The 26,838-nt window shown below is 47.0% G+C and overlaps 2 protein-coding genes across 6 annotated transcripts in view; one reads left to right on the plus strand and one right to left on the minus strand.

Moving 5' to 3' along the window:
- Positions 1-4,612, minus strand: part of SFXN1 (sideroflexin 1) — a 40,357-nt gene extending 35,745 nt beyond the window's left edge. Inside the window, exon 1 of one of the 2 annotated variants that reach the window (XM_084794011.1) lies at positions 4,468-4,612. The gene's annotated coding sequence lies outside the window, so the exon portion shown is untranslated. Of the gene's footprint in view, positions 1-3,936; positions 4,068-4,467 lie in introns of those variants that run through there. The other variant, XM_084794012.1, reaches the window with a different exon arrangement.
- Positions 4,613-20,888: 16,276 nt separating this feature from the next.
- Positions 20,889-25,377, plus strand: DRD1 (dopamine receptor D1). Of its 4 annotated transcripts, none has more exons than XM_084796077.1 (3): positions 20,889-21,018; positions 21,236-21,837; positions 21,958-25,377. In XM_084796077.1, exon 3 carries the CDS (start codon positions 22,392-22,394, stop codon positions 23,730-23,732), a length of 1,341 nt encoding a protein of 446 aa, XP_084652203.1. In that variant the 5' UTR covers positions 20,889-21,018; positions 21,236-21,837; positions 21,958-22,391; the 3' UTR covers positions 23,733-25,377. The 4 variants fall into 4 exon arrangements, with proteins under 4 accessions (XP_084652203.1, XP_084652205.1, XP_084652206.1 ...); XM_084796079.1 differs by having other exon boundaries at positions 21,236-21,616; XM_084796078.1 differs by having other exon boundaries at positions 20,890-21,018; positions 21,326-21,837.
- The last annotated feature ends 1,461 nt before the right edge of the window (positions 25,378-26,838 follow it).

The following is a 26,838-nucleotide window of genomic DNA, read 5'->3' on the forward strand; positions in this document are numbered from 1 at the left end:
TCCAGATCTGGACGTTGCCGTCAATGTTGTATAAAGGATGCTCCCCTGTTGGACTCAGATGTTAAGGTCGAAGTCTGGCATTACCAGATCGACCCTGAGCTCAGTGTTAAAATGACAGACTCCATTCCTCAAGTGGGTTTCCCTCTTCCCTGCCTGATCTGGGGGAAACCCCAGACTCTCTAAAGAGTGTTACATTATAGAGAGATTATAGGCCCAGCCCTTTCCTGATTAGAAACTAGTTCAGTGTATACCTGGGGATTCCTGGAAATACTCTCCATGGTAATGAGGTGTCTTGGTACCTTAGTTTTCAACCAATGACTTTTGTCCACACCTCTAACCACACATGGAGTTCTTCCCTCAACTCCCACTGCCCATAGGATAATTAAGTACTGTGCTCCTCTTCTTACGACAGGACTGTACTGCTGCACATAATCTAAGTATCCCTGGCACTCCTTGCCCCAGAGAATTAAACATTTTCACCCCCCTCAACCCCGCTCACTGCCCAAGGTTTAGAAATCCCTATTTTGCATGAAATAAAGCTGGGGGTGGGCACCACCATCTAGTTACCCAAAGACCATCTGAGAGTCATCATTTATTCTGGGGAAGGAAACCCCTGAGAGATTTGCCACTGGACCCCAAGGCTTGACGGCCAGTCAGGCAGACATGTGCTGCTGGCTGTTGTCTGAACCAAAGCCTGGCTTGGGTTTCTTGGAGTCCTGAGCTCCTCACTGCTAACTGGTGCTGGCAGTCCAGTTAAAAGAGCAGGAACACTTAAATTTCTCCGGCAGCTCCAGCTGAACTGGAGATCTGCTGGCACAGATCTCAGTTCTGCGCTCTGCCCTTCTTGGCCTGGACACCAGAATTCCTGGGAGAGAAGGAACCTTTGACCCTGCACTTCACCCTTTTCAGCGCAGAAACCAACATAGCTCTGACTTGCTTCCTGGGAGAGAACCCAGCTAGGGCTAGGTTCCTGCTGGGCACAGAAAGACACTCCCACTTATCTCTGATTGGTTTAATAAAAAGCTGATTAGCCAATAGCTGCGCAGAGAGGACAGAAGGCGGGACTTCTGTGCCCAGTCAGGGGGTCTTAGGTAGGGAAGAGAAAGGAGGAAGAGAGAGGGTCTCCGTGAGGAGTCTCCTGAGGACATAGGGATACAGCCAAAGGCCAAGGTGAGACTGAGATGGCAAATAACAAAGGGCACAAGGCTGGGAAGTAGCCAGACTAGCACAGTTGAGTTAGACCAGATGAATGACTATCTGCTAGTTATAGAGCTTAGAGCTTGTTGAATAAACTTCACAGGTCTCTGTATCAATTATTTGGGAGCTACGGGGGTATTAGAAAAAGCCCCTATTGCTAATACCATTAATTTTACACCATGGGACCACCACAGCCCTCATGCAGCATAGGAAAGCAGTTCATTAGCTTAACTCAGCAGTGCTCAAATGTGAACCTCATTCACTTGTTGCCAAGATCTCTGCTCCCTCCAGAAATACCTGTGATTAGGGGGTAGCATCATTATAAAGAATCCGACAGAGCAGATCTGAGGTAGACCTAGTTCTTCAGAGGTATACTGGGAATATCCTAAGCCAGGGAAGTTAGGAAACACAGTTGGAACCCCCCCCCCCACACACACAAAACCAAGAACAAAAAAACTAAAACAAAAACCAAATGACCCAGAGTTAAGGAGGACCTTTAAGGCCTGAGTCAGAGCAGTCTAAATATTTCAGTGGTGGCCCAGATCTTTGTACCCTGCTGTTACTGGCCTGTTTTCCCGGTCTGGTTCCTGTCTCCGGAGGCTCCCCAGTTTGTGACCTACCCAGAGACCTGAATCAACCATGGCAATAAACAGAACGGGAACTGGACCAAACAAACATGGCTTGGATTGGAGTATGGTTTCTATAACCCCACAAAATGGAAATGACTTTTCACCCCAAATCTCATTTTTTTTTCTGATGAAGAAATGGGAGACCTGGGCTAGCTCACAGAGCCGGTAGGATCATCAACTAGAAGGCGGCATTGACCTCATAGATGGGAAGGGCCAAAGGTAGGGTGTCTGAGCAAGCCGTGCTGGAGAGGGGAAGCTGACGTTTTCACTGGGAGTTGCTGGTACAGAGTGGAGATTGGCTGCTCTGGCTTTCCAAAGATCCTCACAAGTGTCTAAGCAAAAGAAACTGCCTTCAAAATAAATTGGATTTCAAACTTTTAGATACACACCAAAGCATGTTTGATTCCTGGCTTTAAAAAAAAAAAATCTCTGAAATTTCATAGAAAATGAACAGAGAATGGAGTTCCTCAGCGCGTAGATGACAAACCTTTCACCCCGGCTAAAGGTTAACAATGGTAACCACGTTATTAAACTGGAAAGCACGTTGCCGGTTAAATACTGTACTTTGGAGAAGTTATGCAAAGGTCTAGGGCCGGGGACACAGCTCAGTGTCTGAGCACTTGCCCTGGTTCCATTCCCAGCACTGAGCTGGAGGCAGGGCTCCCTGTTCAGTTTGCTCCTTTGGGCCTGAGCGGGTATGAAATAGCCCTACTGTCTGGGGGGCTCCTTGGGTTCAGACACTGGACTACTCTTTCAGAGGACCTGGGTTTGGTTACTATCTTCCTCGTCTGGCAGCTGTAGGCAACTCCAATTCCAGGGCATCTGATGCCCCCTTCTGGCCTCTAAGGGCACTTGCATACCTGCAGTACACACATTGAGGAACACACACACACACACACACACACACACACACACACACACATACACACACACTTTTTAGATAACAGAGCTAGAGTAGAGGGTGGACTCTCCACTGTAGGACTCATTTTGGCCTGGCTGTCTTCATAGCTTTCTTTGCAGGAAGTTAGGGGAGGGAAGGGGATGTTCCCCTCAGTCAGCAGCTTTGGATGTATACTCCAGGGGTTTTCACCAAACTTTTACAGAAAACTAAGTGCACGCTTTCCACTATGCAGACCTTTGGCCGCACCATTCACCTAACCTTTGAATACACAGATGGAGCAATTCCTTATCAGAGCTGGTGGAACTAACAGATTCTCTCCAAACAATGGCATTTCTGTGACTGTGGCACCTGCAGTTCTGAGGGGAGGAAGGGGTGTCTGAGGTCCTGGGACTTCCTGCCAAACTTCCATTTGTCCTACAAACAGCTCTCTGGCCACACAGCAAGCCGGTGTCCAACAACATGCAAGATCCACGAAGTCACCTTATTTACCCAAGAGGCTGCTCTTACCCCTCCCCCCAAATATGGACCCAGAGAAAAATTTAGGCAATGGTTTCAACTTTCCTAATGCTGTAACCTTTTTTTTTTTTTCCTTTGTTTTGTTTTTCGAGACAGAGTTTCTCTGTGTAGCCTTGGCTGTCCTGGACTCACTTTGTAGACCAGGTTGGCCTCAAAGAGATCCGCCTGCTTCTGCCTCCCGAGTGCTGGGATTAAAAGCCCGGGCCATCACGCCGGGCTGCTGCAACCTTTAACATAGCTCCTCATGTTGTGGTGAAACCCATAACCATAAAATTTTTTCACTGCTATTTCCTAAGCATAATTCTGCTACTGTTAGGAATCATAAAGTAATATCTGATATGCGGCCCCAGTTGAGAACCGCTGACTAGAGGCATTCAAAGTAGGTGCAGCAGAGGAGGGATCCGGAGTGTGAGAAAGACACAAAGGGTCCTGGGTAAACGCTCAGACTCTGAAGTCCAGCAGAACTAGGCTTTTCCATGGGGTCTCTCAATAAATCTTCACTGAGGGCACACTGACGGACACTATAATATATACTCGGATTGCCTTGCTCTCCCCCTGGCCAGCTGAACTCTTTAGGCAAGTTACTCGACTTCTGAGCCTCAGTTTCCAAATCTGTATTATGGAGACAATAGTAAGGGCTTGACAGCATTGGATGAACACAAAAGTCAGAGATCTAATCCAGCAGGTACAGACCTTAGTGCGGTCATTGTCTTTATGGGGCAGCTGGACCTGCGATGCCCAGTAACATGATGTGGAAGCTGAGGGTGCAGATCCCACGGATCTACCAGGGCACGTCTGTCCCCTGAAGAGATTAAGAACTGGAAGGCAGCCACCGGGTGGTCTCCTCGCCCACCTCCAGGTCCCAGCGGCTAGGAGCCACCTTGTCACCTGGCAAATGCGCGCGCCCATCCTCCTGGAGACAGTCCCCCGGCAGCCATCTTGGCCGCCTGCACCCAGCAAGTTTCGTCACGCGGTGGCTAGGGACGCGTGGCAGGGTGCGTGACGCGCCCCTTCCCGCCGGGGAGCGAGATCAGCTCCAGGCCGGGGTCTCTCTAGCCTCAGCAGAGATCTGCGGCCCCGCGAGGCACCCCCGGCAATGGCACCCGCCCAGGTATCCCCAGCGCGTTCAGTGGACCCTACTGGGTCCCTTGCAACATCCGACACTGCGCCGGCCCGCGCGCCCCCGGCTCCCCGCGCGCGCCCCGCAGACCCCCCACCACTCACCGCCTCCCTTGCCGCCACCCGCGCCGTTCGGTCCCGCTCGGCGCCGCCTCCCGCTGCCGGAAGCACCACGATCCCGCGCGCCGCCCCCAGGAGCGCGGCCCTGGTGCGCGCCCTCGACGCGCGGCCCCGCCCAGAGGCTCCTGCTTCTGCCTGGAGTCACTTGCAACTTGGGCTGCGCACGTGTCTAGTGCTGGCGGTTCCGCTTCTGGCCCCACTATGAACGCCCTTGTTCATCCTAGCCGTGGTATGCAGCCCAGGTCAACGCCACTGTTTTTCAGCTTGGTTTCCCTTAGTAGACCACATTTCATCATTGCTCCTTCATTCATTTGGGCTAGTGTTTCTTAGAATGCACGCTTGACACAAGCGGCTATAAGAAAATTTAAATGACACAAGTGCCATCACTTCATTTACAGCTTCAAAATAGGCACTCGATCCTGGACAGAGATCGGACCATAGGAAGATGCAGACCTGAGGTCTTTTTCTGGAGTCTCTTGAGTTTAGCCAGGACAGATCAGCTTGGGCTAGATGGAGGGATGCGTTGAATCCTGGGAGCATTTTGAAGGCCAGCACAGTCTGACAAATGAGGAATTACATTCTGTGCACAGTAGAAAAATTCCTTTTTTTTTTTTTTTTTTTTTTTTTCGTTTTTCGAGACAGGGTTTCTCTGTGTAGCCTTCACTGTCCTGGACTCGCTTTGTAGACCAGGCTGGTCTCCAACTCACAGTGATCCACCTATCTCTGCCTCCCAAGTGCTGGGATTAAAGGTGTGTGCCACCACCGCCCAGCTGAAAAATTCGTTTTTTTTTTAAAATAAGGTTTTTTGAGAAAGCGTTTCTCCGTGTAACAGCCCTGGCTGAACTAGACTTTGTAGACCAGGCTGGCCTTGAACTCACAGAGATCCACCTGCCTCCGTCTCCGGAGTGCTGAGATTAAAGGGGTGCACTACCATACCCAGCCCGTTTTTAAAGACACAAATTCTCCCCCAAATAACCTGTAGAAGTAATGAGATTCCAAATAGAATTTGCACAGTGTGTGTGTGTGTGTGTGTGTGTGTGTGTGTGTGTGTGTAACCCAACAAAGTGATTGTAAAATGTGTATGTGAAAATAAGAGCCTGAAACAGTCAAAACACTTTAAAGAAGTAGGTTGTCTTACGGTAACAAAATTTGACACAGATCAATGGTAAAGAAAAAAGGAACTGGGTGTAGTGGCACATGCCTTTAATTCCAGCAGTTGAGAGGCAGAGGCAAGTGGATCTCTGTGAGTTCAAGGCTAGCCTGGTCTACAAAGTGAGTCTAGGACAGCCAGGGCTACACAAAGAAACCCTGTCTTGAAACAAAACAAAACAAAAACAAGCAACAACAACAAAAACCCGAAAGAAAGAAAGAAAAAAAGGAAGGAAGTGTGTTTGTACCAGAGTCACCAGGGAGAGATAGGAAAGGCATCAGGCTCCTGTCATGAGCTTCTACCAGGCAAGGCTGGTCCAAGAAGGCCCTAATAACACTGTAGAGAAAAGCCTTGTTCCTTCTGAGTATGAAGTGGGATGATGTGACCAAGACCACAGATCAAATTAGCTACCAGTGAACATAAAAGAGCTGCTGCCTTGGAACCTACTGAGTGCCACACAACCAACTTCGTCAATCTCCTGCTGCTTTGACTTCCCCAGGATGATAGACTGGGTTGAACTGTGACCTAAAATAAACCCTTCCTCTCTTGGGCTGCTTTAGTTAGAATGCTTCATTATGGCGACCGAATAAGAAACCAAGACAGTTCCCACACTAAAAGCTGGTCTAAGTCAGGTAGAGCGTTTGTCTGACACTACATGGCCCATTGTACTATATTCATTAAATGTGTCCCTTTCTACTTAGCACTGGCTTGCATGAATTCTTTTAATGCCCACCAATCCCCCAAGACAGATGTGGCTCTTGAATATTCTGTATTACAAGACAGTATGGAAAGGCTAGGAATTCACCTAACATACTGCAATCAATGCAATTCCTGCCTTAGACAGTGTAAAACTAACTCAATTGCAGGTGAATTCATAAACCAAACATGGAAAAATACTTTGAGTAATATTTCCCAGGCATTTTGAATGATATTCACTATCCTCAGAACTTCCGTATGCCCTTACTCTTATTCTAAGATGGACTAAAAAAGGATTGAGAAGGAAAACAAAGACCCAATGTCCTGGCTACTTTTCTGTCAACTTGACACAAGGTAGAATCACCAGAAAGGAGGGAGCCTCAATTGAGAAAATGCCTCTACAAGATCAGGTTGTAAGAAGCCTGTGGGACATTTTCTTAATTAGTGATTGATGGGAGGAGGGCCCCCGCCCTTCTGCAAGTGGTACCAGCCCTGGGTTCCATAAGAAAGCAGACTGAGCAACCTTTGTGAAGCAAGCCAGTAAGCAGCACCCCTCCGTGGCCTCTGCCTCAGCTCCTGGCTCCAGGTTCCTGCCCTGTTTGAGTTCCTGTCCTGAACAGTGATGTGGAAGTGTAAACCAAATAAACCCTTTCCTCCCAGGTTGCTTTGGTCATGGTGTTTCTTCACAGCTGTGGTAATCCTTACTAAGATACCCAACAAAACTCAAAAGGATACTACAAGGAGTCAGTAGGCTGAAAGAGAAATTGTAAACAAGTATTTAAGATAAATGGTATTGCCAGGTGTGGTGGTGTGCATGCCTTTAATCCTCGCACGGGAGGCAGAGGCAGGCAGATCTCAGTGAGCTCAAGGATAGCCTGATCTACAGAGTGAATTCCAAGACAGCCAAGATTACACAAAGAAACTTTGTCTCCACCTTCCCCCCAAAAAGAAAGATAAGTGCTATTAATCCAGTGTGAAATTTGCAACAGTGGAATATCTATCTTGACATCTTTGCAACAGTATCTGTTTTAAGTACTATGCAAACCAGATAGGAGCTACGAGGTTGACTAAAGAGCAGAAGTCACTGTAGATACAACCTGTCAGTTTTCTGTTGCTATAGTAACCAAATATCACAACTCCAAAACCTCAAGCTATAGAACCACAACAGTGTGTTCTATTCCTGAGTGGATAAGCAGGCTGTGCGTTTCTTTTTCTTTGAGCTGCTCTCTGCTGGCTTACTCATCCATCCCTGGATGACTGGCAGCGGCTGTACTCCCTCTGCATCTGAGGCCTTAGCAAGAACAATTGGCTGGCTTCCCTCTGTTCTAATTTCTCTTCTTTCATGGGCTGTCCTGGGGCATGTTTGTATAGTGGGAGAAATGATGGGAAGGAAGACAGTAGAGGCCAAGACTTGGAACATGCACACTTGTACATCTGCTGCATTCTGTGGTCCAACCAAGTGACAAAACCAGCCCCTATTCAGGAGGAAGAGATCACAACCTCATTGTCAGGAGCTGCCAAGGAATGTTGTGCAGGTAGATAATTGGGTGTCCCCAAATTCTGTCATGTATGTCTTTGACCTTTCGTCACCACAATTCTCCTGGAAATAGACCCTCTTCCTCCTTCCATTTGATCCACTCAGATGATCACTTATGGGGCTTTATCCTCTCAGACCTGCCTCAGTTACAGGTACAGACTCACACTGGGCCAAGCAGACTCCTGGTCTGAATTTGCATGTAAACACTGGGAAAGAGGGAGACTTTAGTCCTCTCCAGTCCCTGTGTCCCACAGGAGCATGGACTGAGAGTGCAGCGAAGAGGCGTTGAGTCAAAGGAACCAGGCCATCCCTTTTGCCAGTCTGCAGAAGTGAATAAACTGGAAGGCAGAACGAGTTTGGAGGGCGTGTCAAACCTTCATCCCTGGGCTTCTGGTTATAGGAAGGAGAAATCTGGCCCCCGCCCCCTGTGTATGTCTTTCAGAAAGTAGAAGGCATAGGTGGACAAAGGAGGAAGAGACAGGAGAAGGTATTAAAAGAGAAAGTGGGTGTCCCCATGTGTTTGTACCATTGTTTTAAATACATGGGTTTCATTGTTGCTGTTTATTTGTTTTGTTTCCACCTAAAGTAGCTTTCTGGGGACTTGGGGACCTTTGTTGGTATGGAATGCTTGGGGAGTTTGGCTCTCCAGCACTGCAGAGAGCTGAGAGAACTTTACTTTTGAATGTGGACTTTGAGCCATTCAGGGAACAGCATGAACAAAGAGATGCTGATAGCAGCACCAGTGCCTGGGGTGGAGGGGGTTCGGTTTTGAGCATCATAAAAATTTGGTGATCTGAGCAAAGACATTGCTAACCTCTGTGCAGGAGGAGGAAGTGATGGTCACTTACTGGTGGACTGGTGGACTGTCTCCGTCTGGAACAGCAACCCAATTTGACTTTCTTAGAATGTTGGTCTATCTATAGTGAAATTTGAAAAGGGCTGACTCACTGTCCGTAGCAGCATGGGGTGGATCTCATACTAATTGGCACACACAGAGTTAATCAGTGTCATGGGTTGGAGGTCAAAGGCTCAGAGGCTGATGGGGAAATGATAACGGGAGTCACAGAGGACCGGAAGCTGGGCCAAATGAGGATGGCACACCCTCTACCCAAGGGCTGAGCCCGCCTGCTTAGCACACTGTCACAGCAAGAACTCTGTGGCTGCCTCTTTTGATTTGTTCCAACAGAAGCCATAAATTAAGATTTGTTGTGCAAAAGGTTTCTAATGTTTTGAATGTTAGCAACTAGATTACTATTAAATGAAAAGTGAGACAGCTGGAAGTTGTCATATATTAGGCCAGTGTCCCTGGGCACTAATTTGTTTCTTGCACACGGAGCTTTGCGACATAAAATATGCATCCTGATAGCTCTTACTTTGGAAGAATAAGAGCAAAAACTATGAGACTATGGCTGTCTGTAGCTAAAATGAAGATTGGCCTGCATGCCAAGCCCCAGAATCCCAGTGTCCTGTGTCTCATGTCAGTCACGGTGCTCTCAGATTGTTATTATTATTAGGTGAGCCTGGGTTCAGGGTGTTGGAGACACTGGGGTGAGCTATACAGTCCCCGGGTCAAGACGATCCGAGTGAAGGAAAGAGGAGAACAAAACCCAGCAAAAGACAGAGGAAGGGATTTCCATTCTGGGCGTGGACTGGAGCCTTCAGGGAAGGGGGCGGGGTCAGACTAACTGAAATTCAAAGGATAAACTGGGCTAGACATGGTGGTGCACACCTGTAATCCCAGCGCTCGGGGAGGGGGGGGGCAGAGGAGGGGCCAGAGGCAGGCAGATCTCTGTGAGTTTGAGGCCATCCTAGTCTACAAAGAGAGTCCAGGACAGCCAGGACTATAAGAGAAACCCTGTCTCAAAAAACAAAACAAAACAAAGAAAAAAAAAAAGGGTAAATTGAGAGAAGAGAAAGGGACCAGCATGGGTGACTGCCCGAAGCCCCACCAGGGGTGACAAGCTGCAGGTTTTGGGGATGGTGGGCATCAGGTGGACCTGGACAGTTGGGAGGGCCAGGTGTAGTTCTGCCATGCAGTGCAGCTGGAAGCCATGCAGGGATTCTGCTTTGAAGAGGGTCTGAGGTAAAGGGTTCTGGGGCACCAGAACAGGCTCCTTCTCTGATAAAGGTAGGGAGACCATAGAGCCATAGCCAGAGCCAGAAGGAGACACAATAGAGCCACAGCCAGAGCCAGAAGGGGAGCTGGAAGCTGAGAGAAAGAGCAAAATGCAGATGCTCTCCAGGAAGAGTGTGGACACTGCAGCTCCATGGTCCATTGCACAGGTCGTAGCCAGCTCCACACTGAAATAATTAGGGAATCGTGAAAGACTCAGCTTTCTTCTCCAAATGGAGAATACAGAATCTGTATTCTTCAAGCATCTGTGTGCTATGAAATGAAGGGGCAGACATTGATGAGGGAATCATCACCCTGAAGTCGCCAGCCTTGGGTTTCTGTTCCATCTTATAGGTAACTGCCACCTGGACCTGCCATTTGCCGGTTGGTGGTACTGGATGGAGATGGGCCAGGAAGCAGAGGCCTTTAGCCCTTCATTTGCCAACTACACGATCCTCTGACACACATTCTTGTGTTTGAGTGAAAGTCTAGCAGGTCTTCTGTGCAAAGCCTCCAAAGTGTCTGCTTCTTTAAAAATAAAGTAATTCCATCCTATTAAGAAGGCTGAGCCTGGTGAGCCCTTCATCTAGCATTTCAGAGGCAGGAGTCAGGAGGATAACCACCAGTTAAAGGCCAGCCTGGTCTGCACTGCAAGTTCCAAGCCAATCAAAGATGACAAGAAAAATAAAATAAGCTACTTATGCCTTTTATATAGGTCAGAGGCCAAAGTTGATGGTGACTCTACTGAGAAACTGGAGCTTCTCCAGTACGGCCTCTAAAGGAGCTGATTTACTGGTCAAACCAGTCTCTAAAAAATGGTATGTATGTATGTGTATATATACATATGTGTGTGTGTGTGTATGTGTGTGTGTTGTGCGTGCGTGTGTGTCTGAGTGTGAGAGCCCATATTAGCATGTGCATATGCCACAGGGCACATGTGGAACTGGTTAGATGACCACTTAAGAGAATGGATTTGCTTCTTTCCTTTTGCCATGTAGGTATTGGGAACTGAACTCACGTTGTCCAGCTTGGCAGCAAATGCTTTTACCTGCCGAGATATCTTTTCAGCCCAATCAAAGGAATCGTAAGGTAGTTGAGCAGAATTCCGGTAAAGCACACTACATATCTTCTTGTCTGTGGTGAAGCACTTGGTGCTCTGCTCCCTTAATCCTTTGGAGAATGCCTTCCTCGGCTTGCTGTTTAGATCCAATCCAGTCACTCAGTCACCAAATGTAATGGGTGGTAGGGTGTCTCACCTTGGTGAATAGGAAGCCAAAGTCAGTACACCCGAGACATGAAAGGGTGGAGAGAGATTCATTACCCGCAGCAGGGAAGGGGGCAGGAAGTCATTTTCAAAGCAATGCTCTCTCAGGAAAAAGGGAGTATGGGGATTTTATTCAGGACTGTACATGTTCATAGAAGAGTCCACTGAGCCTTTCTGCTCATCTGCTTCTCTTTCCAGGACAGTCCTAATGATGACCTCATGAAGCAGGTTGCAGAATGGTGGTGAACTGAGGCCCAAGGAGGGGACAGGCTCATTCTAGGTCAGTCACCTTCAGCAGCAGAGCCAGGACCCTGGCCCAGGTTTTCCTCTGCCAGCATGTGACTTTGCATTCTTGCTTCCTTCCTGGCCCTACTGCAGCCTTGCATGCAGGAGACGATTCTAAAGTGGCCCAGTGGAGCCCGGAGGGGGTTGCTCCTTCGTTTGGCCAGTGGCACACACAGAGAACTCTCCCGAAGTAACTGGCTTTGCTTTGGGCTTACAGGGAAGGAGAAATGAAAATGCAACTTTTAAATGGTGTCAAAGTACTCCTCCTCCCAAAGATGGGTGGGGGAGGGGATAATGGGGCTAAGACCGCAAACAGCTTACCTAAGTTGTATCGAAGGGACTCAAACTTTCCAACAGTACTGTACTTTGTTGAAAGGCAGCTTGACACAATGAGGGGAAAGAGTCCGACTTTTTCAAGGCAATTTCTAGGTAGATCTGAAAGCTGAAAGTCTTTTTAGTCATGATACTGCCTGCCAGGTGTATCTGTGATTCCTCCCACCCCTTGTGTGTGCATGCTGCAGAGGCTAGACTGTGAAGGGCCACACACAGACAAGCCCTAGTGATCTGCCATTCAATTTGGATACACAGATCCATCAGTTGTGTTCAGTGGGCTCCGGCTGGTACCATCTTATAGCATGCTCTACTGAAACAACAGACAGATCCCTCTCCCAGGGTGGATACAATGCAGTTTGCGAAAGGATATTAAGAACCAGGTACATCCTGTTGAGAGAAACAGTCCTTTGTATCAAGCCTGACTATGGTGGAAACAGTGTATCTGTTACCACTAGGCACCTTGCCTCTGGCCCGTCAGCCACACAGGTGGCCAGGGGAGCCAGCATCTGCAAATGACTTCACATTGTATTGTTCAGGGTCACATCCCAGTTGAATGGGGGATAAGACAAGCTAGAACTAGTCATTCACCTGGAGCTCTTCTGCAAAGGATTCTGGGAAATGTGCTTCACAACTCTCTAGCCCCTAAAGAACGGAGTAGAAAGCCAAAGGAGGCTTGGCATGCGCACCTTTCCTGTCTGATGTATTCTACCATGCTTGTGGCAGAGGTGAGGCAGTGTTTCCATGTTATCCTGTGTATGCCAAAGCTTCAAAGTGACATTTTGAGCCTCTTTTCCTCTTTGGCGACAAATCCTGTTACAAGCATGGGGAACTTTGAATCTTCTTTCTAATCAAAAGCTATTTCTAGTCTGTGTTTTCCCATATTTCCTTTTAAGAAATTCATAGCAATTACAATCAAGTTTTAAATATCCACATTTGTGTGTGTGTGTGTGTGTGTGTGTGTGTGTGTGTGTGTGTGTAGATTAATGAGGGACTATGAAGAAAGATAGTTTCTTTTATCAGTCCTGCCTCTTATCCATGAGCAATCTCATGCTAGTTGATAAATATTAATGTCTTTATGTTTGAAACAGGCTGATAAAACTTGCATCAGAGTTGGCCCATAGAGGGCGCTAATGGGGTGCTATTCCCTTCCCATTTTGTTGCTTTCATTTTATTTTTGTATGTATTTCATTTTAACAAATATGAACAGTAATAATGACACTTATCACATTGAAATGAAAATAAAACATTTTTATACTGGCTTTGATTCAGAAACCCCCATCCTTTGGGAACTGGCTTTGCTTTGATGTAGTTTAGCACAACCAATTAATTCCATAATCTGTAAGTTAACTTAATGACCTTTTGCCCTGCCATCGAATTGTATACACTAATTATACACTCAATCTGGTTTTAAGAATAATACATGCTGATATGAAGACTGTTTTGATTCAATTTATGATTTTGCTTTTCACACTTTCAAGTAGTCAAAAATTCTAATTAAAAAAAAATAAAGTTGACTCCTTGTCTGAATCTGTTTTTGAGGAGTTAGCTTTGACTTTCTAGTGCCTAACAGAATGGCTAACTGTTCCAGTGACCTTAAGCACCACTGTAGAGATGGCTTTATTGTGTCTCCAAAGTGTTGTGTGGTGGAAGCCTCCAGTGTAGAACCTTTAGGAGATGAGGTCTAGAGAGAAGTCAAGGGCTCCTAGGGCATCACCCTTGGGAAGGATTAATAGGGATTTTAGATAATATTTCTGCAAAAAGGAGCTGTGAAAAAGTGCAAGCAAGGGCCTCGACTCTCTGACTTACTGTCTCATCATTTGACATTTATTTATTTATTTATTTATTTATTTATTGGTTTTTTGAGACAGGGCTTCTCTGTGTAGCCTGGCTGTACTGGACTCACTTTGTAGATCAGGCTGGCCTTGAACTCACAGAGATCCACCTGCCTCTGCCTCCCAAGTGCTGGGATTAAAGGCGTATGCACCACCACGCCCGGCTGTAGGTATTCATTGTAGCAATAGAAGCTGGACTAATGCAGCTATGGACACTTCACCACGTGGAGATCGTGGCGCTAGTCAGGAAGGACTAGACAAGACACAGTCAGCAACTTCATTCTGTACAGTTGGCAAACCCAGGCCGCTTCCTTCTCCCAATCCTAACATCCAAGGAGTTGTAAGTGTGGAGTGACTAAAACAGACAGGGTGAGCTGCAGTGAGGTGTCAGGCGCAGGTGTACACAGAACACGGAAGAAGTGTGCAACACATGACAGCTATTCTTTGTGGCAAAGAGTAAATTAAGGATGCTTCTTGCTTGGTAACTTCTGCCGCATCTTGTAGCAGCCAGTTTTCCAACTGATGCTCTTTGGCAAAAATGAACCTACACTGGATGACTCAGGCCACCAGAGGGCTTCACTGTACCAGCGATGAGGAGCCCACAGACTCCTGCTTGATTCTCTTGTCTTATGTTTCTTGTCAAGAACAGAAGTTTGTAAATGAGATAAGTCATTGGGAAGATGCAATACCACATAAGTTATGTGGGTTAACCTGCCAGGGGAAAACCTTGGGACTCTTTGTATTCGATTTTTCTCTTTGCTGCCCAAGCAAAGGAACATGGTGGTTGCACTTCATTTAAATACAATTAAAGCACAAGATATGGTCTTCTTCCTTTTCCTTCTGATCAGAGAATGCTTTCTGGGTGTGAGCTGCAGATATCCCTTATGGCTATACTAAGCACAAGGAATTTCACTGGATCGTCACCCTGGGTGGACTGGGGTGGCTTGGGAATGGACCGGAAGCCAAGTGTACTGAGCGTCTGAAAACAGAAGTCACATGCGGAGTCTCCGCAGCAGTCTGCTCAAGGTGACATTGGTGGGGCACACAGATTCTCACTAAAACTTCTTTGTCTTCCCTGTCCTTCTCATGGAGGAAGCACCTGGCCTACTTCAGGTCACGTGTCTACTGCACAGAGTGGGCATGCTTCTTTATCAGACCAAGAGGACATGTTCAGTGAAGAGCAGCCAGACGCCCCACACCCAACAAGTGCATACCAGAGAGACAGCATGTGCTAGGACAAGGTGCTAAAAGTGACATTTCCCAACCTGCTCCTACCTCCTTGGTCTTCCTTAGACAGAACTTCATTTGCTCCTCAAAGTCTTGTGTGCTAAATCGGATTTTCAGGTATAGAGAAAGGAACCAGAAAGATGAAGAAACCTGGCTTCTCACAGGCAGACACAAACGCTGTCAGTCTTCAGGTCCACGTGTGCCCTTCCACTGCAGGGCCATGCACTGATTGCTTTTCTCATCACTGTAATCAAAATCTGGAGGAGAAGCAACTTGAGGAACTAGAGGATTGTTTTTGTTTTGTTTTGTTTTGTTTTTTTAAAGCCAATGGTCTGTAAGTTCATCCTAGTGGGAAGGCATGGCAGCTGCCACCGCATGGCAGTGAGAACATGAGGCAGCTGCTTGCTTGCATCTCAGGAACTGGGAAGCAGAGAGCAGATCCAAAGCAAAAGTGGCTTTTAAAAGATGTCTATGCCAGCTGGGCATAGTGGTCCATGCCTTTAATCCCAGCACTCTGGAGGCAAGAGGCAGATGGATCACTGTGAGTTCAAGGCCAGCCTGGTCTACAAAGCGAGTCCAGGACAGCCAAGGCTACACAGAGAAACCCTATCTCCAAACAAACAAACAAACAAACAAACAAAGAAACAAACAAACTTCAATGCTCTTCTTCAACGAGCTACTTCTCCAGTGAAACTCTCCCTCCTAAGGTTCCAGGACTTCCAACAATAGAACAGTGGGCAGGCCTTGGTGCAAGGAATTGCTTCAACACCAGAAGGGCTCTTCTGGGCTTATTCATATATATTTTGGGCCCTGTGGAAACTCTTGGAGTTTTAGCTTCTCTACAGAGCAATCGTTTCTAGCCTGAAAAATCCAGTTTAGCAACATATTTGCAAAGACCCCTGTTAGGCACTATGTTGTTTGTAAGTGGTTACAAATAGCTCTCTCTAGTGACTTTAATAGTTTCTGAACACAGAGTAAATAATTTTTTGAATTAACATTTCTTTTGCCTTGGCTTAGCTTCCTTCTCTTTCTTTCTTGGCTTTTGGTTTTCTGGAGACAGGATTTCTCTGTGTAACCTTGGCTGGCCTGAGGTTACATTGTAGACCATGCTAGCCTTGAACTCACAGAGATCCACCTGCCTCTGCCTTCCCAAGTGCTGGGATTACATTTGTGAACCAAAGCACCTAGCCATCCTTTGATTTTTTAACAAGAACAAAATATTGAATGGCACCACAGTTCTTTACTCTGTTGTACAAAAGGTAGCTATAACTTAACACTGAAATCCAAACTCCATAATCATAGAGATATTTGCTTTCTTATGGCTGTGGTCTTAGCATGTGGACTAGCAGCTGCCAGTAACAGACACTCAGAATATTTATAGGTTTCATGGTGATATTTGCAATGACTGAATCTCTTATCGGAGAATCGGCTATGCTCCTGATACTCCAAAGCCAGTGTAGGTCAAATAGATTCTGCATCTCTCAAAACTAAGGCATTCAGATGGGAGAAGGGAAAAGCGGGGGGTCACTACCACAGTGGGGACCAGCACTAGCACCTATGTGATAGCAGGCCAGGATCATGAGGTGATAGAAGTGTGAGTAGAAAAAGAAAAATCTATGGGACAGCAGATGGCTTAGTGGATAAAGGCACTTGGTGCTTAGTCAGACAGCCTGAGTTCAATCTCCAGGATGCACATTGTGGAAGGCGAGAAGTTGTCTCACAAATTGTCCTCTGCTTTCCATGTGCGGTGGCACATGAGTCCCTGCACAATACACATAAATATATAAATATAAAAATGTCTTTTTTAAAATAAAAAATTCAAGGAAAATTTATATACCCAAGTCACTATCCATCTCTAAGTCCTGTTCTCCGTGTCTGCCAAGAATATTTTGCCTTTTTAGGTTTAAAATAAAAAAAATGTTGAGAATAAAATGTAAAAGTTGAGATAGTTCCTGACTTCTTGACACCAAGCAACAAAGGACATTAAAGTCCTTTGTGTGAAGAGTGGACAGGTGCCCTGCCTTTTGATTCTTGGATGATGGGGAACCAGGGAGATAAACTGGACAGGTGCATCCACTTCCTGCATTAAGAGAAGTTCCGCCCATGGTGCGGTCTGGGAGACTCTCCAAATTAAAGAGTTGAAGCAATTCAAAAGAAAAATAGCTAGAAACTGAGAAAGGGAGAGGGAGAGGGAGAGGGAGAGGGAGAGGGAGAGGGAGAGGGAGAGGGGGAGGGGGAGGGGGAGGGGGAGGGGGAGGGGGAGGGAGAGGGAGAGGGAGAGGGAGAGGGAGAGGGAGAGAATAGCTGTATCTTCAGAGAATCCTTTCAAGTTCATTAGAGAACTAACGCTTCTTGAAGATGAGGAACTGTAAATGAGAATTTGATGGAACAAAGCCTGGCACTCACAAAGGCCCACAGACAGTACCTGTTCTCATCAGCCAGACTAAAAAACCTCATCCCTCCTGGAGCATAGGGCAGAGGGGCAGAGAAGAATCAGCTCCTCTCAGTTATACTAAAATAGCCTCAGATCAAAATTTGTCCTGTGTTTTACTCAATAAATCTTCAATGCAAGATTTAAAAAAGACCAAACCAATTTTGAGTAACTCTATAGGACCCCAGGAGTTAAAAAAAAAAAAAGTCCAATTTCTGAGGTATGGATGTGTGAGGAGATGCAGAAGAAGACGATTATAATGTCTGTATAGATATTTGGGTTAACTTGGAGTAGGGCTGTGATGCAAGCTAGGAAGCTATCAAGAACAGCGAAGGGTTACAAAGAAATGAAATGATGAAGAAGATACAGAGATACAGGGGAACTATAAAATGACCCAGGGCCTGAAGTGTGGCTCGGTGGTAGGGGGCTTGGCTAGTGTTCGACAGGTCTTGGGTTCAACCCACTACCCAAAACCCAAACCAAACCACATCTAAGCCTATGAAAGAGGAACCAGAAGGACAGAACCATTAAGCATGTAGTATGTATGCACTCTGTCTGTGAATTTCTACCCAAAGGGACACGTCTTGATTTAAAGTTGTATGGTAGCTATGGAAGAGGAAAACAGGACACGGGATTGGGGATTTCAGTGCTAATGTCTGCACTGTCTAGTTGCTTGCTGAAGATCAGGCTGTCGACTCTCTTCACTCACGTTGTGAGCAATCATCTTAGGTATAAAGCCACTTTTAATAATCCCGAAGCTGCCTCCATACATCATTTGAAAGTACTTAACAGTTCAGTTGTCTGACAGTGCCTTCTATATTCACTGACTTTTGCAGTCCCCAAATAAAAGAAGTTACTGAAAGCTTCTTTTTAACCTCTTCCTCCTCACCATGCATAAATCACAGTATAGTTTCAAAGACATGCTGATTTGGGAAACAAAGATGCTTTTGTGTTTGTGTCTACATTCCCAGCATGACCGAATGCTAATATCTGCTTGCATTTATATTCATGTTCTTACTGTTAGCAGGGGAGATTTTAAAAGAACAAAATGGAAGGTTTTGTTTCACCTTGAGAGAGAGAGAGAGAGAGAGAGAGAGAGAGAGAGAGAGAGAGAGAGAGAACAGAACTCATATCTCTAGCTAAACTTTGAGATCCTCTGATATTCACACTGTGTGTGTTGAAGCCTTGAGATTTAAGCTACTTTTTACTCTTCCCGGTTCCCCTAGAGACTGCATTCACATGCTAGTGAGCTAAGCCTGGTGGGAAAGGGTCCTGGGTGTCTGTTTTCAAATTACAGAATCATAGAGAAATAACCTCACACTTGTGTTTCCTGCGGATGAGAAACAAATCGACCCCTTATGAGTCACCACTTCTTTCATCTTTCTCTACTGTCCACGGACATCTTTTTTTTTTTCCTGGCAACTTGATGCTTTGACACCAAAACCAGCTGATTTTTTTTTTAATGGTGGAAAAATATCATGAGCAAAGTGATAACTGACAACAAAGAAGATGATGACAGATTTTGACTGGCTTTAATAGCTTAGAGAAATTTTCAATTAGAGATCTCTCTGTTTGGGTAGCTGCCAGTGTTGAAAGAAACCAAAGTTGTACTGTGCTCCATGACCATCCTTTCCTCCCATCTTATATGAATATTTTTGCCAGGGGTTGGCAATGCAGGCAAGGCCATTCCCCCTCCACCCCCACCACCCAGACAGAATTGGCATGGCTGCCATCCTCCTTTAAAGAGCAGTGGCCATTTTCCAGGGTTGTTGACTTGAGGACACTTCTCAAAGGCAAGTCATTAGGGGGTGTTTTACCCCTCAAACTGCCTTTGTTGTCACCTCCAGCTTCTGTTGCTACAACCTTAAGCATTACTGTGTTGTCGCATCTTCCCCAAGAGCTGGCTTGAGGAGTGCTCTCCCTCCTTCCTCTTCCAGTGTGCCCAATCCTGCCCCCAAAAGATCCCAAGGCACCCTGAGCTTTCAAGGGTGCTGAGTGCCCTCCCCTTCCTTTTTTCCAGTAATTCCCAGAGGATGCAGAGTGTGAGGAGTTACACAGTTTCAGGCTCATACGGCCATCTTGGATGAGAAACATCCTTTAATTTGTGTTTACTGGTTAAAAAAAAAGGGAAGAAAGTATGATGAAGTAGAGTTCCAGTTACTTAGACTTGGGAGTTTCACAGGGTGCTGGCTCAAGGCTCTGAAGCAGTGGGTCTCAACTTGTCACGTATCTTGCATATCAGCTATTTCCATTAGGGGTCATAACACTATCAAAATATAGTTACAGAGTAGCAATGAAATAATTTTATAGTTGGGGGTCACCACAACATGAAGTACAGTATTAAAGGGTCACAGCGTTAAGAAGGCTGAGATCCACTGCTCCCAAGGCATGTGATGCTTGGGGCACATATGTCTGATCACTAGTCTGCGCAGCTTTGTGGGGGACAGCAAGGCTATTTTGGGATGGGAGGACAGAACCGAGAGCATAGATGGAGGAGCATCTGTGCCAATCATTTGACTGCTGCACCTAAAACCAAGATCTGCTTTCTGCCCACTAATTAGGATTGTTATTTAGGTTATTTAGAGACAATGTCGGCGTTCAGTGTGGTATATGGTTCTCATGGAGAAAAGACTACTGTATTTTAAAAAATGGTTCCTGAATGATTTCTGCTCATCAAGGGTTGACTGAGTCCATATCTGGGACCCAGCCCTTAAATAAGTATCCCGTTTAGTACAGTGGTCCACATAGGTAAGCACAAGAGTCCAGGCAAAATGACTTCCAAGTTCCGTACTTAGTCTCTCTCCACAGAGATGGGAAGGCACTCTGCTGTTGCATTTATGCACGGAAATGCTGTCTCCACTTTATCCCTGAGGTAGTTGTTGAGAGAACGGACTCCACCCTAGACATGGTTATGTTGAAGAATATGGAAGCGACAGGCAGGCAGACAGGGTCACCATCCTCTGCTACTGTGTTAACTTTGAGCAGGCCCTACACTTCTCTGAGCATAATTTTTCCACACAGCTGAAATGAATATACGCAAGCCTGTGAGGAAGGATTTTTGCAAGACGCAGAACATCCTAAGGTGTGTGTGTGTGTGTGTGTGTGTGTGTGTGTGTGTGTGTGTGTGTGTGTGTGTGTTGGGGTGGGGGATTAGAGGCTGCCGAATTTATGCCAGGTCTCTCTGTTCAATCTCAGAGTAAGTTGGCATGTTGCTCCCACTTGGTGCTCCAACCTTCGCGCACAGTGGGCACAAACAGGAAGTCCTGGCTCAGTGAATAAAATGCTAGCCAAAGGGAAATCCTACTCTTGTAAGTCTTTAGGGGGAAATTCAAGCGGGGGAGCTCAGAGTGCGGAAGACTTGACCTCCCATCTTCCAGATTCTGGCAATCTGAGCCAGCAGAGTCGAGGCCCTGAATCTTGTGGATACAGGCTGATGCCTCTGTCAAGATGGGGCGCAGGCGGGGCGCAGGAAACCATACTGGCCGGCAGAGGGCGCAAGGAGCCTGCTGAGCGTACAGCAACGAATTTGAGGTGCTTGCGGGGCGCGGGTCACGGGCTGCACTCGTGAGTTGACCGCAGGAGCGCCTTCTTGGAGGACAGAACACGGAGCGAGTGGCCGGGAGCTGGCGCAGGATTGGCAGAGTCGAGGAGCGTGGCCTCCCTGAGCGGTGAGCACTTCCGTCCCGGGTCTCACCCCAGTTGCGGGGCACTCAGAGACAGTGCAGTGACGCGGGTAGCTGGCCAGAGCTTGTGGGGCGTGGGTTTGGGCAAGATTGGTTCTGACCCCGAGCTTTGGGTGGAACTTGGGGTTGGCCCGAAGAGACGCTGAGTGCGGGACCCAAGTTTGGCTTACTTGAGATTTGAACATCAGGATTTGTCCCTCAGGTTCTGTCTTGTGCCAGGGTCCCCTGGGTGGGCGAGGTCGCCAGAGACGGCACCGCGATTACATACGCGCGCCCTACACTCCTGCTCCAGCTGTGCCTTCGGGGGAACCACGTGTGCCTGTCACCCGCCATTCTGCCTGTCAAGTTCAGCCCACCCCCAGGGCCGGGAGGGGACTTGGAGGCGGGATGGGCTGTGCCCCGCTGGAACCCAGCCGGCCGGTGCCCTCGGAGCAGAGGAGCTGTTCCTGCCTGGAGTTCCTGCCACTGTTGACGGGGAGCAAGCTGGTGGGGTCCTGCCCTACGAACGAAGAGCCCAATGGGCATCCAGCGCTGGGCTCTTGCAGACACGACAGAAAGCTGCCCCAGTGACTAGCCCTGGAAGGTACCTCTCCCAAGGACTCTCTGACAGCCCCGCGGGGGGCAGCAATCTGTAGGTGGCCAAGGTAGCAGGGGCGGTGCTTCCCTGTACCTGGTCTGGAATTTCTTTTCCAATTCTGTTCGAGAGATTTTTGGTTTTGTGCATCAGGAGGGGAGCATTTGCAAGGCTTGCTGGACTCACTGTGGGAGCTTCAGGGGTTTGGGGCGAGGTGACACCAAAGCAAGGTAAGAGGGCTTGATGGACTTGTCCAGGAGACGATGGGATGGGATGAGATTTAACGTGGCTAAACACGCGGTCTGCACAGAGTCTTGGTGAACGACTTTGTATTTCCCTTTGCTTTTTAGGGCATTTGGAGAGATGTTGTGGCGCCAGGGGCTTGGAGGAGAAATACATGTATTTTAGGCTGTCTCTCAGAGGAAGAGGGAGCAGCCCTGATGAGTGACTGAAGAAACTGACCAGGAAAAGGCCTCAGAATCTGGAGTTGAGGACTTGGAATATGCTAAAAAGCTGATGTTTTCTTTGGGAGAATCTAGGGACCGGCTGGTGCCCAGGACAGTGACCTGGATCACGGAAGACAGATGAAAAACAAGAGGGTCCTTTTACCGGCATGGCTTGGATTGCTACGGGGAAGCTCCGGGTGGAACACCACTGTCCTTTAGTCGGGGCAGCATCTGGGGCTGGACAAGGGGCTGGGTGGTGAGTGATTCTGGGGAAGTCTGGCTAAGCCTGTTCAAGAACTCAAGGGCCCAGGCGCCCGGAAGTGCTTTTCTCCCGGAATATGGCTCCCAACACTTCTACCATGGACGGGGCGGGGCTGGCCGTGGAGAGGGACTTCTCCTTTCGCATCCTCACGGCCTGTTTTCTGTCGCTGCTCATCCTGACCACTCTCCTGGGGAACACCCTAGTCTGTGCTGCTGTGATCAGGTTTCGACACCTGCGGTCCAAGGTGACCAACTTCTTTGTCATCTCTTTAGCTGTGTCAGATCTCTTGGTGGCTGTTTTGGTCATGCCTTGGAAAGCGGTGGCTGAGATTGCTGGCTTTTGGCCCTTCGGGTCCTTTTGTAACATTTGGGTAGCCTTTGACATCATGTGCTCCACCGCATCCATCCTTAACCTCTGTGTGATCAGCGTGGACAGGTATTGGGCTATTTCCAGCCCTTTCCAGTATGAGAGGAAGATGACCCCCAAGGCAGCCTTCATCCTCATTAGTGTAGCATGGACTTTGTCTGTTCTCATCTCCTTCATCCCAGTGCAACTAAGCTGGCACAAGGCAAAACCCACATGGCCCTTGGATGGCAATTTCACCTCCCTGGAAGACATTGAGGATGACAACTGTGACACGAGGTTGAGCAGGACGTACGCCATTTCATCCTCCCTCATAAGCTTTTACATCCCCGTGGCCATTATGATCGTCACCTACACCAGTATCTACAGGATTGCCCAGAAACAGATCCGGCGTATTTCAGCCTTGGAGAGGGCAGCTGTCCACGCCAAGAACTGCCAGACCACGACAGGCAACGCAAACCCTGTTGAATGCTCTCAATCAGAAAGCTCCTTTAAGATGTCCTTCAAGAGAGAGACGAAAGTGCTGAAGACCCTGTCGGTGATCATGGGGGTGTTTGTGTGCTGCTGGCTCCCTTTCTTCATCTCAAACTGTATGGTACCCTTCTGTGGATCTGGGGAGACCCAGACATTCTGCATCGACTCCATCACCTTTGATGTATTTGTGTGGTTTGGGTGGGCCAATTCTTCCTTGAACCCCATCATTTATGCCTTTAATGCTGATTTTCAAAAGGCATTTTCAACCCTGTTAGGATGCTACAGACTTTGCCCTACAACAAATAACGCCATAGAGACAGTAAGCATCAACAACAATGGGGCTGCGATGTTTTCCAGCCACCATGAGCCTCGAGGCTCCATCTCCAAGGACTGCAATCTGGTTTACCTGATCCCTCATGCCGTGGGCTCCTCGGAGGACCTGAAAAAGGAGGAGGCAGGCAGAATAGCTAAGCCACTGGAGAAGCTGTCCCCAGCCCTATCGGTTATATTGGACTATGATACTGACGTCTCTTTAGAGAAGATCCAACCTCTCACACACAGCGGGCAGCACTCAACCTGAATTTTGGGTTCCCAACTCTGAAGCTAGGAGCTCCATGGGGCTTGCAGTTAAGGAATTAAGGTCTGGTGGAACTGTGAGGTACCATGCGATCCCTCTGCTGCTTTTGAACAATTACAAAGCTTTCCAAATGCATTCATTCCAGTGTATTTTCTAGCTACTCACAGTCTGATGGGGATGCGTGAAGAGCTGCAAGGAAAACGACTTTGGCTCTGAAATCACTTTCAAAACATCTTAGAACGATATAAAAAAAAAATAGGGCAAAGAGTCCACAGTAAAACAGCTTCACTTAAAAAACAAAACTTTCCAGGAAGGAAGTGAGAGACTTGAGTTTGCTGTATCCAAACAGGTGCTAAAACTGTTCGAGCAGTTTTCAGATTGTAAAGGTAGGTGCATGCCTTCATTAACTACTTCTGCAACAGTAACTGAGCCTTACAGCAAGACTGGGATTTCCTGTTCTCAAAGTTGACAGATGCATTGTTGATAATGGTTTTATTTATGTATTTATTTGTCTTATTGTATTATATGGATATTTTAAATTCATCATAGTGAATCTATATTTATCATATGTAATAGAACAAACCAATGTTATTGGAGACTGAACTGTCCATTGTACTAGCACTTTAATGAGCCAATGAAACAAACACACAGACTCTGAGATCATGAATTGTGAATTACTTCTAGAAACATAGCAAAGACTGATGTGGTGGTTTCTTAACATGGACACAAATAAACACAAGATGAGAAATGACTAGTGCCACCAATGCTCCCCCTAAAAAATGTTTTTAAAAAGAAGCTACTATTGCGTTCTCACTGTTTTAAAGGGCAAAGGCTTTCCTGGGGTGAATTTGCACTTCTGTAAATATCTATGTAGAAGCCAGCTCAAGAAGAAAACAACTTTACGTTTCTGGTTTTGGATGTTGAGGAAGAGCATATGCCACTTTGTATTTATGTAAAATAATTGGCCCTCCCTGTCGTTTCTCATTTCATGCTTGAAATAGCTTTCTGAAACAAACAAACGGATGTCCAGGATTAAGATCTGCAGCAGGAGAATGAGCTGTGAATTCACGGGTCACAGCAGCCCCTCCGATTGCTGATCGCGGGGGTCTCATCACTAGCTTTTCATCTGCCCAGGTCTACAAGCCAGGCTGCTCAAGGGGCCGCTTTTGTAGCGTTTTAATCTGAATTTAGTACACCCCCCTTAAAAAAAAACCTCTTTAATGGCAGTGGTAAAGTAGCTAGTAAAGGGTGCCTCATCATCACAACATCACTTCTGTTGGTGGGAGGAATAAAAGCGCCCTTTTCCTGTGTGTGCTGAGCACCTCAAAGCCATCACTGGTCACAAATGCTATTTCCCCCCCTGTGGTTTTGAACTTAGTTTTTACGTCATAGCCTGGCCTGCAAAAACTACCATCAGGTCCCCTCATGTGGGGCCATTGCAACAGTCTTTTTTTTTTTTGTTTTTGAAATGTTTACAAAGTGTTCTTGAGAAGCCGTTGGCAACATGTGGATGGGACTGATGAGAAGACAAGCAGCCTGCTGACAGTGTGTCTCCTGCATTGGGGCTGGGTCACGTACTTTGAATGTTTTCTCAGCTCTGCCACTTGTATGCTTTCTTACATACAATAAAATTATTTTGTGAATCCAAATAAAACCCAGTGGAGCTGTGTTGCATTTGTTAAACCCATCTTCAAAGCTGGACTGTTTCGGGTTGACAGCTAAGAAAACAAGGTCATCTTCAGGTATGCCTTCCCCTTTTAAGATGGGAATCTCTCTAGTATATGCCCCCAGTTGCTTTTGAATATTTAAGTGGAAAACATTGCCCGCACACTTTCATTATATTTTAATTGCCTTCTGAAAAGAAACCTTTGTTCACTTGAAGAATTAATTCTGCTTCTCAATTTTTCAGATTTTAAAAAATGTTCTCATTTTAAAGCTCTTTCCTTCCAAGAGATTGTTTGTAAACGGAGTAAATATTTTAGAAAAGATTGTCTCCCTGTGGGCAGTTGTGGCTTCATGGCTGACAGCAACCACTATGCATGCAAGTGGGTGGTTACTTCGAAAGATAACTAGAAATGATCTATTCTAAAGAATACAGGGGCTGTGACTCTGGGATCATCGTAATGCTTAGCAGGTGCACTCGTGGACTTTGCCAGTGCTACTCCCCCATATCCCAGAGAAGGAGGAGGGTTCAGCAGCTGGCGAGGTAGAAACTAAGGGTTAAGTTTGTTATCTGGGGTCTCACACCGCAGATGGTGTCTCTGGAGCATCCCTGCTTGCTTCTCCCAGGCCCTGGCATCCACCGAACACATCTGGAACGCACATGGGGAAATCCTGTGTGTTTCCTTCATACCTCATGGCTTCTGGATGTCTTTGCTCCTGGAGGAGCAACTTCATGTTCAAGGCAGAGGCTCAGGCACAGGCTACAGTGCACAGGCAAGCCTGTCGCCGTGGAGCCTCTGACAACCGGCCCCAGGGCATCCCTCTGACAGCGCAGTTAGCAGTGGTTTTAAATGATTATAAATTTCTGCACACCTTGAACAAGACTGTGCTTTACGCTTACTCCGATTCTGGGTTGATTGAGGCCACCTAAGCAATGTTAGCTCATAAAAGTATAAGAAGCAAAATTGTGGTAAGACTCACATTTTAATTCTTAACTCTAGTGATGAGTTGAAATCAGGTCCAATATGTTTGAGACACTTCTCTGAGACGGGCACAGTTTCAGGGTTTCTCTTCCTTCTTCATGGAAAAAGTTGCCTTTATTCAATGCACACATAGCAACAACAAAGGAAGGAAGCCTGAGCCCCAGGCCTGTGGATGAACCAGAAGACCCCTCAGGCCCGCCACTGGCTCCTTCTGGGAGCTAAGCAAGTATTACTGTGAGTCCTACTTGAATGTGCCCATCAGTGGGAAAGGTGGAGCCTCTGCGTAGGTTGCTTTAGTGAAGGCTCAGCCTAGCACCAGGCCCCAGCTCTTCATTTTCTCCGGGGACCCGGTGTGACCTCAGCCTAGGCATGCACCAGCATCTCTTCCTATTTCCACATCCTATCCCAACCCCTCTGCTGAGAACCAGCCCACGGTTAGGGTCTGGGAATGCAGAAAGTACAAG

This window comes from Acomys minous (assembly GCF_964271855.1).
Source record: "Acomys minous genome assembly, chromosome: 9".
Classification (NCBI taxonomy): domain Eukaryota; kingdom Metazoa; phylum Chordata; class Mammalia; order Rodentia; family Muridae; genus Acomys; species Acomys minous.